This window comes from Anolis carolinensis, chromosome 2 (genome assembly GCF_035594765.1).
Source record: "Anolis carolinensis isolate JA03-04 chromosome 2, rAnoCar3.1.pri, whole genome shotgun sequence".
NCBI classification, from domain to species: domain Eukaryota; kingdom Metazoa; phylum Chordata; class Lepidosauria; order Squamata; family Dactyloidae; genus Anolis; species Anolis carolinensis.
Genome location: NC_085842.1, coordinates 180,558,995 through 180,574,390, shown reverse-complemented (window position 1 = coordinate 180,574,390; position 15,396 = coordinate 180,558,995). Strand labels below are relative to the sequence as shown.

General features: G+C 44.0%; 1 protein-coding gene across 2 annotated transcripts in view; it reads left to right on the top strand.

The window, feature by feature from the left end:
* The window catches only part of iqsec2 (IQ motif and Sec7 domain ArfGEF 2), a 242,558-nt gene that overhangs the window by 35,329 nt on the left and 191,833 nt on the right, over positions 1 to 15,396 (top strand). Inside the window, exon 1 of one of the 2 annotated variants that reach the window (XM_062974045.1) lies at positions 9,103 to 10,830. The exons of the other annotated variant lie outside the window; for it this stretch is intronic. Within the exon in view, the coding sequence (XP_062830115.1) occupies positions 10,781 to 10,830 (50 nt within the window). The 5' untranslated portion in view covers positions 9,103 to 10,780. Of the gene's footprint in view, positions 1 to 9,102; positions 10,831 to 15,396 lie in introns of those variants that run through there. 2 annotated transcript variants of the gene reach the window in all.

Sequence of the window (15,396 nt, the reverse complement as noted above, 5' to 3'; positions counted from 1 at the left end):
TACGATGTTAAAAAACAGCAGTTCCCTAGGCAGGATGAAGGATGAATATACCTTACCTGAAGTACCTGAAACCAGAAGTGATTTTGATTTTGGAACGTTTGTGGTTGCATATACAAGCAGTCTCCAGGTTATAAGGAAGATAGGTTCTGTAGGTTTGTTCCTAAGTTAAATTTGTGTGTAAGTCAGAAGAGGTACATTTTTGAAATGTAACTCTATCCTATTTATATGTACGTAGTTTTGTCTAGCATAAGGAAGGGCTAACGCCTCTGTGGTGTTTGATTTGCTGTCTGTGCCCCTGTTCAGACAATTTCACCTCACTTTCTATCCCTGTTGATAATTGGATTTTGAAAATGTTGACTTGTGGAAACAAAGATTGGTGAGAAAGCTTCAGTGGACACACTTTTTTCCCATGATAACTCTTTCAGGAGTGAATTTCCCTTCCTGGGGGCTGATTTCCTCTCATTCCAAGTACCAAGCAGGATTGACTTTGCTTAGTTTCCTAGATCAGACTACTTAGGCCATATACATTCCACTATATGTGAATAATTGTATTGTGGTGAAGATCCACAATCTGTGTGCAGGGTAGATGTGTTGATTATGTATGTGAAAAGCTGTATGTGTAATGCCTGTATGTTTGTATGCAGTGTGTACCTTAGTGGAATATAACTAGCAAACATCCTTCCCTTGATTGGGGTTTCTTCTAATAAAACTTCCAAATCTCAATGTAGGTGAAGGGTCCAACTACATGGAGTGAATTGTATTAAATGACCTCTCTCCTTACAGTTTGCTAGCTTCACTAATCGTGACTTTCATCAAGGAGAAAACTAATTAATTTTGCAAGGAAGTTATGGGAACTAGGCTGCTTCCAGCCTCACATTTGTGGTTTGATGTTTCCAGAAATGGTGGGAAAGACTGTGGATTTTAAGTGAGTGTTTGATTCTAAGGCATTGGCCCAGATTGGGGAGCTGGCTAACAGGTGAAGTGGCTTGGCACTCTCTCCCCAAGCTGTGTGGGTTTTTTAAAAGCAGTATGTGACTGAGTCTGGAGGGTTGCCAGGAACACACTACATCACTCTACATCCGTTTGCTGATACTCGGATGCTATTCTTTATTCCCTGAGGCCGTGTGAAATGTCATCAGCGCAAACCAGCATGATAAGTACAGATCCAGAAGCCTGTACACATACATGTTGATGACACAAAGTCTGCTAGCTGTTTGTGTGTGTGCATGTGTTGCAGCTGTATTGTTGTTCCTCACCCAGAAGTGTGATGTTGACCCTTTGAAAAAAGATGACACAGAAGCTGTTGTTTTTTGTTTTTTGGAGCAAGGCATTCTATATCTCCAGACAGGGCTTTTTGGCAGCTTTGATAAGAGCAGAGAAGATGGTAGGAAAAGCAGGGGGAAGTTGGGGTTTTTTGGACTACAACCTCTAGCATATTAGTAGCCATGCTAGAGAGGAGAGTTTGGGAGGTGTTGCTGAAATTACAGGTTGAGCATCCCATATCTAGAATTCTAAAATCCCAAATGGCTGAGACAGTGACTACTTTGGTTTCTGATAGTTCAGTGTCCCCACTAAATTATTAAAATAGAGCTTAAAATTACCTTAGGCTATATATATAAAGTGTATATGAAGCAGAAGTGAGTTTTGTGCTTAGACTGGCTCACAAGATATCTCATTGTCCATGTACATGCAAATACAAACAAAATTGTGTGTGTGTGTGTGTGTGGGGGGGGGGGGGGGGTGATCCAAAACACTTTTAGTCCCAAGTATTTTGGATAATGGATATTCAACCTCTAATAGCTTTCTGGGCTCTGAATGTTAGAAATATTGAATCCAGGTAAGATGTGGACCAGAGCCAGAAAAAGCAGCAGGGTAATGGGAAAACTAGATGTTTAATTTATGAATGGGAGGTGGGGGGCAAAGGTAAGGCTTGGTGAGGATGGCCCTATAATTGGCAATGATTTGTTGTCAGCCACTCCCCCCTTCCTGGAAACACTTTGTCAATTTTCTCCCTGACAGAGCCCCTAGCAGGGATCATTGTCTGGCTGCGTAATTGGCCTGTGGAGTGGAAATGAACATGGCCCTTGGGGAGCATACTAGGCAGGCTGGAACCTCGTGTGCCCTTTCCATTACGAATGCTGCAGCATGCAGTGAACCATAGGTTTGCCAGGCTGGAGATTGTGGACTTCCCATCCAGCCCTTCCTTTTCCTGCGATTCTCTTTCCTTCTCAAACTGGCCCCCATGCAAAGAGGGCAATCCACTTTGCTTGATTGGGACAAGGGGTGCAGTTGACTTCATATTGGTTGGCAGGCTGTCTGGCTTTTTTTTGTGCCCTCTGCGAGGCTGGAAGCTGGGAGCAGATGGTACTGCTGGCATGTGTCCGGACAGTGGGCATGTGCCAAGGAGTTAGGGGGTTGAGTGACATTCTCTTCCTCCTGCCATTCCAGCACCTGTTCCCAGGAAATCAACTTTCTGCCCTCCGGTGAACTGTCCACTAGAGCCAAAGAATGAGCAGCAACATCTTTCAAGCTGTTTTTATAAAACTGGCCTATGTGTGGGTAAGAATTCCCCCAAAAGTCCCCCTACTAGACTTCGGGTTAGACCAGATCTTTATCCAGGGTCTGGTGTAACACCAAATCTAGTAAAACTTCGACATTTGGTATTTGTCTTGAGGATTGCTCTATTCTCAAGATAAATTGCCATGTTGTCATTGATCAGACAGAAACATTGACCTAATTTGATTGTTCCCCTATACAGGTGTGTTTTTTTAAAAAAAGAGAGAGATGAGCATTCAGGCATGCCAGCCTATAATGAGTTGGACCTGGCACAATCTGTTAAGGTTTATCCCATGTGACCATAGGACAGTGTGTTATAGTAGCTTGAGCATTGGGCAATAACACTCAAGACCAGGGTGAAGCCCATTGGGTGACCTTAGGCAAATCACACTTTCTCAACCTCAGAGGAAGACAACTGCAACCCCCTCCCCCCCCAGACAAATCCCAGAAAGAAGATCCTGCGATAGATTTGTCATAAGTCAGAGACAACTTGAAGGCACATGATCACCACCATGTGATTGTAGTAATTATGTTCCTCAGCCTGCTTTCTATTACTCAGAATCAGCCTAAGGGGGAAAGAACATAGTGAATGTTTTACTTTAAATCTCAGTGTTTCAAATATAAATAGGGTGGAATATAGATAGTCTGAAATTTGTCAGGGCTCATGTACTGAAAATGGGGCCTTGAACCCATGACTTGCTGGTTGAAGCTCCTGCACAGTTGGGAATCATGCAGTTGTCAAGATGTTATTGGACTGCAAGTCCCATCAGCCATGATAAGCATAGTGGAGGGATTCTGGTAATTGTAGTCTAACATCATTTGGAGGGCTGCTCTGGTATTATAGATTGAAGAACAGAAAGGCCTCCCCAGTTAAGAGAAAAATACAATTAAGACAACTGTATCATCTAAGTGTTTTGTTTGGTTATTTAACTGATGCTCAGGGCTGCATCCAGGAAGAAGAAAGAGAATAAATCATGTGGCAATTCAGACTGCCTCTTACCTTGGCATGCAACTAGGGAAGTCTGTCTGCCATCATTTGGTGGGGTTGGTTGCTACTAGGCCAAAACTTCAGCTTTTTTTTCATGTCAGGAGCAACCGGAGTTGCTTCTGGAGTGAGAGAATTAGCTGTCTGCAAGGACGTTGCCCAGGGGACGCCTGGATGTTTTGATGTTTTACCATCCTTGTGGGAGGCTTCTCTCATATCCCCACATGGAGCTGGAGCTGATAGAGAGAGCTCATCTGCACTCTCCCCAGGTGGGATTCGAACCTGGCAGCCTTCAGGTCAGCAACCCAACCTTCGAATCACAAGGCTTTTATCCCCTAGGCCATCGGAGGCTCCACATTAACTTCAGCTAACATCCAGGATGCAGTATGGATACCTGCGAGGTCTTCCTTCCTTCTCCAACTTATGCTTCCTCCATGCAAAGTGGAATACAAAAGATGCTTCACCTGAAAGAAAGCAGCTCATCATCGGCTCCATGGAGCTGCCAGTGTTGGAGGAAAGATGTCTAGCTCCATTCTAAAGGGAGATAAGGCTCACTCAGGTTCCTTCTCCTTCTTCCTAATTTTCTTCAACCTGGTTGAGTTTGGGACCTTGCTTCACAGAATCATGTTGCCAAGATAGTATAGTGATTTGAGCACTGGAATGGGAGTTGGGACATGCAGGTTTAAGTCCTTATTGGGGCATCAAATTCTCCAGTGACCTATATACTCTTCAGAATTATAACTTTGGGTGCTTCCAGACATGCATTTCTGGGGTGGGGGTCCAGATGTTATCCCGGAACTTTTTGGGAGAACACCTGGGCACTGTCACCGCCTCCCCAAAAGCCCCCCAAATGCCCTTGAAAAGTAAGAAAAAACTTACTGGGCCTCCATTAGTGTTCCTGCAGCTCTCCTGGCATGTAGCAGTGAGAGCTGCAGGAACACTAATGGAGGCATGGTAAGATTTTTCTTACTTTTCAAAGGAGTTTGGGGGGCTTTTGGGGAGGGGTTAGGTGTCCTCGCAGTTTTCCGGTCTAATTTAGCCCGGAAAACCTCAGGACAGCTGTCTGGACTGTGGGACAGCTGTCTGAACTGCGGAGCAGCTGTCTGAACTGCGGGGCAGCTGTCTGAACTGCGGGGCAGCTGTCTGAACTGCGGGGCAGCTATCTGGACTGTAGTACAGACAGTGGAAGTAGTGGGTTTATCAAATTAATTTGCCACAAACCAGGGTTTCCCTGGTTTGTGGTGAATTAATGTTTTCAGAAAACGCTTTCTGGACAGCCACCTTTTTGATGTGGGAAGTCCCACATTAAAGGGACTTTCTGGATGGGCCCTTTATGATGCCATGGTTTCATCCTGGAATTTACAGTTTAGGGAGGTTTGCCCAGCATTCTCAGCCACAGAACTCCTCCGATGCATCTGACCAAACTACAAGACTTGTGATTCCATAAGATGGAACCATGACAATTAAAGTAGAATCCTAGTGCTATAATTCTGTATTATGAAAGGGCCTCAAGTGATATTTGCAAGTCATTCTCTCACCCTGACCTACTTCATAGTGTCACTGTGAGGATGAAGTACGGCAAGGAAGGAAATAATAAAGATGTAATAACTGTATATGCAGACCCACTATTCCCATTTGGTTAAACATGTTCAGGTAATTTTGCAAACCATGTGTGTCTTTGTTATTTAAACGGGAGTCTCCAAGGATTAGGAGGAGATCTGGTGATGTTGAATTTTAATTTGTGGGGAGAGTAGTCTTGCTTTATTTAAACTATAACAGTGGGTGGGTGAGATGGGATTCAAGTGTAAGGTAGGAGATAGCATACTAGTGTATTGCATGAGTCACTTGCCCTGTCCACACTGCCATATAATGCCATGTAGATTGGACCTGTGTGAAGGGTAGTTTGTCAATGTCTAAAGTGAAAATTTGGGATCCCCGCTGAAACACCAATATTTGTATGATTTCCTGTCCCCTTAAGCTTGCACACATGCATATACATACATGAGAATATATTCTCCCATAGCGTAAGAGCTACCAGTGTTTGCATCTTGGGGCTTACTCTGCAAAGTATTTGTTGTGTAGGTGGGCTCTCTTATATAAGCAGCCTAATATCAGAAGAGATGCTGAGAAAAGATCACAATGAATACATGAGTAGGATGTATTCAGGAAGACAGTTTTACTTTTCTCTTTTATACAGATAGCAATTTTTAATGTTAAAAAATGGGCGAAAGATTATTTCTAAGTGTCTAGAAGCTCTGATGAGAAGAAACCTGGACTAATGATACAGACAGGGTCATGTTGCACATGAAGGAAGCATCTTTTTCTGTGTGGGAAATAGTATTTCTGCGGAAACATTATTTTCCATACAGAAAATTATGTAATCTGCACAGAAAAGGCTGTTTTCTGTGCAAAACAAACCCTGTGAATTCTGTATACTCTAAATCCTGAAGTGCGGTCTTTGAAAATGACACAGAAAATTGCTAAAATGACTAGTGGCTTCCTTTGAAAATAAAATCTGCAAAGAATTACATCCTTACAGTTTTACTCAAGAAGTAACTATGATTTTCTGTGAATGGCTCCACCCGTGTTGTTCTGCTTGTATAGATGAAATGTTCTTGTGAGCATGTAAAAAAAAAGGGGGGGGGATAACTGAGAAAAATAGAGCCTATGCTAAAAATACATGTGCTAAAATCCATAAACTCCTTCCCAGGGCTCAAAAAATAACATCCTTTTGGACTGTAGCTCCCAGAATCTTCCTAGACATATTACTAGGGTCCAGGATGTCTGGGGTGTTTAGTCAAGATGGCGGTGCGGCAACAGGAGCCTTGACGAGCTCCGTGGCTAGAAGATCTGAATTGCCTCAATAAGCCTGCTCATTCTGCCCCCCCCCCATCTCTCCAAACCCTGTTGCTACCTTGAGGGTTAGGGTTTCTACCTTCCGCCGTCCTCTCGCTGGCTTGGAGGTCGCTCAGCAGTCCCGTGATAGCCTTTGCTGTACCGGGAGCCCACTCCACCATTCTGGGAGAACGCTTGGGCAGCCCTCGGGGTAAGCCTCCCCGCACCGGGAGGCCAAACCAGCGCCGTGGGAGACCATCTTTGCCACCATTGCATCTTCAAGGCCGATCATCGCCCAGTAGTCGACTCCAGCCAGCCTGTTACCATCTACCATCGCCGCTGCTCCTGAGGGGCCTCCTCGCCGGACCGGGAGGCGGCCTCCACTGGGGACTGCAGCTATTGTCATGTTGCGGACTGCTATTGGTGACTGAGGGTGACTTCCTCCACCATACCATCTGGAGCCGCTGCCATCTTTTCTCCCCTTTTTTGTTTTCCTCCCTCCCTTTTAATTGTTTTTGTTTTGTCTTACTGTTAAGACCACCAGGAGACGCTATGTTTCCACAGGGGGTCTGAGGGGTCTGAGAGTCTGGGGTGGGGGACTTTGGTATTGGTTTGGGGTTGAAGTTGCTGGACATAAGATAGCTGGGTATTGCCAGTCCAGAACAATGTCCATATTGACTTGGGGTGGGAAGGCCTTTTTTCTCATGAGTTAAGGTTGGTTGAACTTTAGTTGGTCTCAGTAAGTGTTAGTTGGGTTGAGTTATGTGGTTTGTTTTTTGTTGGTTGCTGTTACTGGAAAAGTGGAGAATCATCAATTAATCTTATAGGGTAAGATTATAGCAAGTTAAAGGAAAGTGAAAAATTGAATAGTTCTCAATTAGAAGGTTGTGGAGGGTTTTGCAAAGATCTCGAGTGGTTACGATATAGTAGGCTTTTGGATAGTTGAAAGATTTATTTATTTATTATTTATTTACAATATTTATATTCCGCCCTTCTCACCCCGAATTGGACTCAGGGCGGATCACATTATAACACACATAGGGCAAACATTCAATGCCCATAAACACATCAAACAGAGACTGAGAGACACACGCAGAGGCAAGTTAACCTTCTTCTGAGGGGATGTTCGATTCTGGCCACAGGGGGGAGCAGCTGCTTCATCATCCACACTGACGGCACTACCTCATTCCAGGTCGTAAATTAGTTAATGTTGCCTCCCCACTTTATAAGTGGTACCTTATCTCCTACTTGATAGATGCAACTATCTTTCGGGTTGCTAGGTCAGCAACGAGCAGGGGCTATTTTTTATTTTTAATTGACGGGTGCTCACCCCGCCACGGGCTGGCCTCGAACTCATGACCTCATGGTCAGAGTGATTTAAGGCAGCTGCTCAACAGCTGCGTCACAGCCCGGCCCCTCCAAACTCATGGGGAAAATGACCTAACCCAGATGTATGAACTTTTGGGGAAATCATTCAACCTTGTCTTATTACAATTGAAGATATTAAATGAGAAGATAGATCACTTATTCAAAGGAATATCCCTTATTCCGAAATATCCAACATATAGTGAGTCTTCAGAGAAAGCAGATATTGGATCTGCTAACCATATTGAGGATGTTCGCGCATTAGATAGAGATGAGGAGGAGGGTGGGAAACAAGAGCAACCCTTTGTGATGACTGCGACAGAAATTGGGAAATATAGAAGAGGAGAAGAGTCATTCCAGGTCTTTGGGAAATAAGCGAAGCCCGGGTTTGGGAATATGGTTCAGGGCTTACAGAAGGACCTTATAAAGACATCACTTGAGTCTGCAATGTGTCCACCACCTATCACAACTCATCGCCTGTTATCTTCCAACCAACTGGCATTTGAAATCGCGGACTCGATTCAAAATAGGAACAAATGGGGCTCAAGGAAAGCGGTCCAGAAGTCTCTGGCCCAAATATTATCTAGGAGCTTTTTAGAAATCAATATTGAGTCCCTAAATTGGCTGCATAGAGACTTCCAATCACATGACCGCTCTACACGTCTTCTGATTACATTTGAAGACATTTTCACCATCAGGGAGTTACTCGTTTCTAGAGCCTGGTTTAAAGTATGGGGCATTGTCATCAGAAGGGTTTTTAAGGCTCCCTTAATCCGCCCCCTTATCACCGGTCTAAAATCACATCCTCTATTTATCATCCACTAGTGACAATTCTGTCCCAAACTCTTCAGACAGCCCCCCGCCCCATAATGTAGATTCTTGCCCCTTAGTACCACAAGTTTTTGCCCATCCATTTTCCCATCCCCGTTCACAAACTCTACCATTTTATAGTCCACCTAGTAGTCCACTCAGAATCCAGGACGAATCCCTCATACTGTTTTCACAAGAAACATCCCTAGCCTCAACACAAGGCAGGTCTCCATATGGTTCTCCTTCTATGGAGAGCTGACTAGGCCTCCTAGATGGTAGTTCTGCCTTGCCTGGCTCCCTTGGGAAGGGGGACAGTTTCCGGGGGGACAATATTGAGGTCGTGTGGGGGAGAAGGAAGAACGGTCACCATTATTCCAGAGAAAAGCGCAACAGAACCTTTGCGAGCCTGGAGAAGGCTAGGTGTGGTAGTCCTCATAACAGACCCCCTGGTCTTAAGGTACTGCTGCTGAATGCCAGGTCCGTCAATGGTAAGACCTCTATCATCCAGGATCTAATCCTTGATGAGAGGGCGGACCTGGCCTGCATTACTGAGACCTGGTTGGATGAGCTGGGTGGGGTAAATCTCACGCAGCTGTGTTCTCCTGGTTTCGGGGTGCACCAGCAGGCCAGGCCCAGGGGGCGGGGTTGCAGTGGTCTTTCAGCAGTCCATGGCCGTGGCCAGGTGCGCCGTTCCTTAATGTTCGAGTTTTGAGTGTGTCCACCTGAAAGTGGGAGTTCGGGACAGTTTGGGGATTCTGCTCGTGTACCGTCCACCCTGCGACACAGCAGTCTCTCTGCCTGAGCTAGCAGAAGTGGTCTCTGGTCTGGTGCTGGTCTCCCAGTGCCTGGTGGTTGCTAGGGGATTTCAACATCCATGCAGAGGCCTCTTTAACAGGTGCAGCACAGGACTTCATGGCTGCCATGACAACCATGGGGCTGTCCCAAGTTTATCTGGACCCACCCATTAGGTAGGACACACACTTGACCTAGTTTTTATTGCGGACGGTGGTGTGGTTAGGGTGGAAGAGCAAAACATTCAACCACCATCTGGTCACTCTAAGACTCACCGCGACCACTAACCTCTGCAGGGGTGGTGGACCGATTAAGATTGGATTACAGTTTACTTGCACGGAATAAAATGTATTAAATTTATTTTCTCCTGTGAAATGAGGTAGACCTTCACCCCTTCCCCACAAAATGGAACCTACTAATTCTGACTTGCATTGCTACTTTTTCTATTTCTAATATGTTCTTTCTGGGGCTGTCTCTTCATCAGATCATGGATGCTAAGCAATGCCAGGCCCGGTTACCACTTGGAAGGGAGACTGTCAATGAATACCAGGTGATGGAGGAAGGCAATGGAAAAACCGCTTCTTAGTTTACCTTGCCTAAAAAAAAAACCTTATGAAATTCACAAGTTTGCCATAAGTTCCATGTGTGCACGCCCGTCAATTGGCAATTAGCCTTTGTTGGGAAGCATATAGCATGCAAACAAAATATATATGAAAAGGTTTTTCCCTTAACTTAAACAACAAAAGTACTGGAGCAAATAACACCAAATTTGGCAACAAAAGACATAGTCATCCAGTCTGTGTTTTTACAACAAAAAAACATAAAAATACTACATGGAAATGACAGAAAAAAAATCCAAAAACGCAATAATGCATTCTGCGCACACGTGGAGCAGCCGCGCCCCCCCCCCCCCCCAAGAAAAAAAGGCACTCCGAGGCTGACGCAACACCTGGAAATGGCGGCCATCTTATGCTTGCGCAGAGGAGGTGATGGCGCGGGGAGGGGTTTGAATTTCTCTCACCAACCGACGACTCTTCCTTCCCCATGCCCGTGGGATCTGCGGCAGGGCCTGGTTGAAGGAGGCATACCTGACCAGGACAGCCAAGTCCTCCAGCGCCCAGACCTGAAACGGAGGAGGAGGAGGCAGAGGAGGAAGAAGGACAATGACGGAGGAGGCACCATTGCTGCTCAGCCTGGTTGATGGAGGCATATGAGTCCTTGGCCCGGAGCTTGAGAGTATGGACGAGGAGGGGCCAGAGGAGGCAGGAGGAGGACAACAGGGGGAGGTGGCTCTCCTGCTCCATGCTGAGAGCTGGGCCGGTCAACGGAGCACTCACATGGGGGAACTTTTCCACAGTGAGGCCAGGCCAGGGCGCCGACTGCTCTCCTCCCTCCCCCTGGCTGCTACTGGAGCCAGGGGACGAGTGAGGTCTAGCTATGGACTGCAAGGGAAAAAAACACCCGTGCAAAAAGGCAAGAGCTGGCAGGTGAGCGGGTGGAGGGGAGGGAAGGCAGAAGAGCCTAGAGGGAAGAACAAGTGGCGGATTTCCTTGAGATTCCCCTCACTTGCCAGGCGCGCTCAGAAAGATAGCGCCATGGAACCACTCGGGGGTGAAAAGCTGGGAGCTTTTCACCCCCAAGGGAAAGCTGTGCCACTTGGCGATGGCGCTGCTGCTTCCCAATGGGGAGCGTGGGCAGAGACCTCCCCGCCCAGTGGCGCTTTCAACATAATTAGGATAATAAATATAATAATATATAAAAAACTATGGTATAATAATACAGGACAATATAAACTCTAATATCAGGACAGTAAATAAACAGCAACACTCTGAAAACAGGGAATTTCCAGAAAGAAAACAAACACAGCCAGCTAAGACCTCTCGATAAAGGAATCACTCAAGGAGGAATCACCCAGGCTTTGAAACTACAAGGTCACTAAAGGCTAATCAAGGTTACTAATTACAGCAATCATTCTTCCCTCCAACAGACAAGAGATCATCCTCCCATGCTAGATATTATTCCACACTTACTTGCCTGTTTCTTACCTAGGTAAATCACTTGACAATGAAAAAAACCTGGCTCCCACCATAAAACATATCTAAAACCAGAACAGTAAATACAGAACTACAATCTGAAAACGGGAATTCCAGACAAGAAACAATCAGCCAAGCTAACACCACCCAACAAAAGATTCCCCCACAGAAGAATCTGCCAGGCTTTTAGACTACAAGGCCATTAAATCCTTCTCGACCTGGCCAATTTACTATGCCACTACACACCGACACATCCAAGGTATGACCTCCAATAAAAGAAACCTAAACAAATACGCAGGAATGAATAGCCATGCAGCTTCAAAGCCTGCCTACTTCTCATTACTTTATTTTCCATGCCACAGCAATGCGTGGCCGGGCAAAGCTTATCTTATATAATTACATTTGGAAACATCCTCCACCCAAATCTGTATAGGGGGAAGATGGGGGATTTCTTTTGGTTTTAGTGATGCATGCTAAAGATCTTGCAGCAGCATTTTAGTCAATTCATAGCTTTACGATGCAGCCTTGCCACAAGGGAAGATAGGGAGGATAATGGTAGAGATGGGCAAACATGGCCGTAAACAGACCTGGAAAACAGTTCACTACACACAATTCGTTACGTGCTTAGATATATGAGGCTCTGGGAGGAAAACTGGAAAAATGTGGGGGGAAACAGTTTCTCCATGCATTTTCTGAATCCATATTTCTGGAAGAACTGAAAATTTGGAGAAAGATGAGTTTAGGAATATTTCATTTTAGAATCAAGAACTTAAATGTTTAAGACAAAGTGTTTCCATATTTACATTATTTTTAAAAACTATATGAGAAGAAGACTTATGTAAGACAGTACAGAGGCTAATCTGTTCCTAGCCTTGATATCCTTTTCTCTGTTCTTTTTATGGGAACTAATGATTCATGTCTCCTTGACACTATGGAAGACTAGCAGAGACAAAATAATTTTATCTATTTTGCTAATGTTGATGGTTTCTTTTGATTGTGTTGATCTTCATAAACTAGCAAAAGCAAAGAAGATCCTTACAGTACAGGATCTTTTACCTCCATTTGTTAGCAAAATATATTTTAAAATAGATGGAATTTGGTTTTTAACAATCGTAACTGATTTCTACATGGGACATACCAGACATTGCAATTTTGTGCAAAACAAAGTTGTAGTATTGTATTATTTACATCTAACACATGTTCCTAAAGTAAGAAAATGATTTCTAATCTGCTAGTACCACATTTTTCACTATTTCTGAAAATATCCAATGTTTTCCAAAGAAACAAGACCCCCCCCCCCCCGCTTCCAAATTTCAAATAATCAGTAACTTTGCATCTCTATGTGCGGCATTTTATTTTCCTGTCTTTCTGAAAAGCTTTAAAGTTAGATTTCCTAGTTAACCACACTCCATTCTTTGTCATGATATTCGTGACTAGAGTGGTCTCAAGATAAGGAGGGAGTGGCAGGGCAACAGAGCTGTTAGAAATGGGAGATGATAGCGACTAATTTTAGGACCCCTGCTTTCTACAAGCAAAATGTGTACTTCAGCATTCATTTTTGCAGACTGCACTTCCCAATTCTAAGTGAGTAGTGGGGGGGGGGGGGGGAGAGGTGTACTTCATATTCTCAGAGGCACTCAAAATGTTTTGATTAACAATTCTCCATCCTTAATTGACCTTCTTGCTGCACAGTAATTTCAATGGATCAGTGTCCTCTAGCTGGAAGGAACACATTGTTTCTTATTTACCTTTTCCAATCCAGACAAACAATCCATAGTGTTCGAAAGATGAGTGAGCAGCATACATATGGGTGAAGATGGATGGAGGTGAAAATACAAGGAATGTAGTTTAATATCTATATTGCCTAATAGATCACAGGCGGTTCACTTGCCTTGGGCATCTAATTGAAGACAAGTTGTCACTTGGCTTTTCTGCTCGTGGCGTAAGCTTAACAAGTTGTGTTCTTAATCCATCTTTGTTTACTCTACTCTAATGGTTCTCAAACTTTGGGGTTGTTTCCAATTTCAATTTTTTCTTTCAACTGATCATTGACCGTGTTGCTCAGACTTCTGGAAGATGGTTGAAAAAGGTCTGCCTGACCAAAGTGTATAAGCATTGATCTACTTTGACTTGTGGCAGCTATCTAGGGCTTTATAGTTACTGAATAGGCCAGAGATCAAACTTGAGACGTTCTGTTGGCTTTTCGCAATGTTACAGAACCTTCCCTCTTATAGTTTTAAAAATATATTGTTCTTGCCATTTCTGCTGCATTGGATAAAAGTTAATTTTTCTACCCCTTTGTAATAGACGCTTTATAGCTGAAGCAATTTGTCTATCTGTGTTAGCAAGTTGCAGATCTTGGAAGTAGTATTTTTTCTAGATTAATAAATGTAGAGCATATTGATGGAACTTTATGTTTCTGCCATCTATATGTATGTCTTGTAGTCTCGCATGCACTGTATTAGCAGAGATAGGAAACATAGTGCCCTTCAAAGGCAACAGGTTAATTCCTTTAATCCAGTGGTTCTCATCCTGTGGGTCCCTAGGTGTTTTGGCTTACAAATCCCAGAAATCCCAGCCAGTTTACCAGCTGTTAGGATTTCTGGGAGTTGAAAGCCAAAACATCTGGAGACCCACAGATTGAGAACCACTGCCTTAATCCATTGCTAGTGGGCAACCCTATTGGATGAGGCTGATGGCATTGTAGATCAAAACATCTAAAGGGCCAAAAGTTCTCTTTACTATATAACATTATGAGCCGTCTTCCTGCTTGGTTGGGGAAAAGGAGACTGTCAAGTTTGGTGATTATTAACAGTTATCAAGTCTACTTGGATTTATGACAACCCTGTGAGAGATCTCCCAAGTCAATATGTTGTCAACTGTCCTGCTCAGGTCTTGCAGACTCAAACCAGCTGTGGCTTCCTTGAGCCATGTAAATTCCAGATTCCCTACACTTAACAAGCATTATCGTCGTTTCTAATAATACATGTCTTCTCATGAGATGGCCAAAGCACAACAGTCTTGGCTTGTAGGCATAGTTCAGGCTTGATTTGCTGTAGCTATACATTGCTTATTGAATGTTAGGCCACATGTCACCTCTGAAAAGTGTGAAAGCACTGATCATGTGGTGTTTTGCTGTGTATGCCATTTCTTCCCACACTAGTCTCAGCAGCCAGATTTTGCAAGTGTGTGTGCATGTGGCATTAGCATGAGAAATATAAAAATATATTTAGAGCCAGCTCATATGATCAGTCTCCCATACTGGGTGGAGAAACGTTTGCGTCTTCCTATGTTTCAGACTACCGTTCTTACAATCCCATGTGATTAGTTGTGCTGGATGGATTTCATGTGATCTACAGGCCTAAACAATCTGGAAAATCAAAGATTCCCTGCCAATTCTATATGACATGGGCTTGGGACTAACTTATTTATAGCTAGCTGCCACAGTACCGTGATGATGTATAAATGGCGCTTTCCTGTTTTTGTCTGTTTCTAGCTCTGCCTTAAACCTGTTTGGAACAATGTAGAAATCTACTTGTTCAGACCGTAAGTCAATGAAATCCAGCGTCCTGTTTCTAGAGCCTGAGAATGTTGCTTTTATAGACTACAACTTCTAGAATCCCTTAGTCAGCATAACCACTGGCTATGATGGCTTATGGTTTCTAAGAGTTGTACTATATATAAAAAGTAATGTTTACAATCTTTGTTTATATCCCATTGGGCCAGGCAGAGGTTTTTCTGAAGCCCGTAACAGGCCATTAAAGCAATACCTCTCTCCCTTTGTTTATGTTCTTTCTTCAGCAACGGCTATACGATGATAATAGTGGTTTAGTGATATCTAGAGGTTTCATTCAGGTAACACAGCTAGAATTCATTGATATGTCCCACATGAATTCATTTAATCCTCTTTTAAATCCATCTCATCTCTCCCTGCTTTCCCTCTCTAGCCTGCACTATGAGGAGCCATGCATTATCAGGAGCAATTTGTTGTTTTCTTCCCCTGTTGCCCCAGGGAGATAA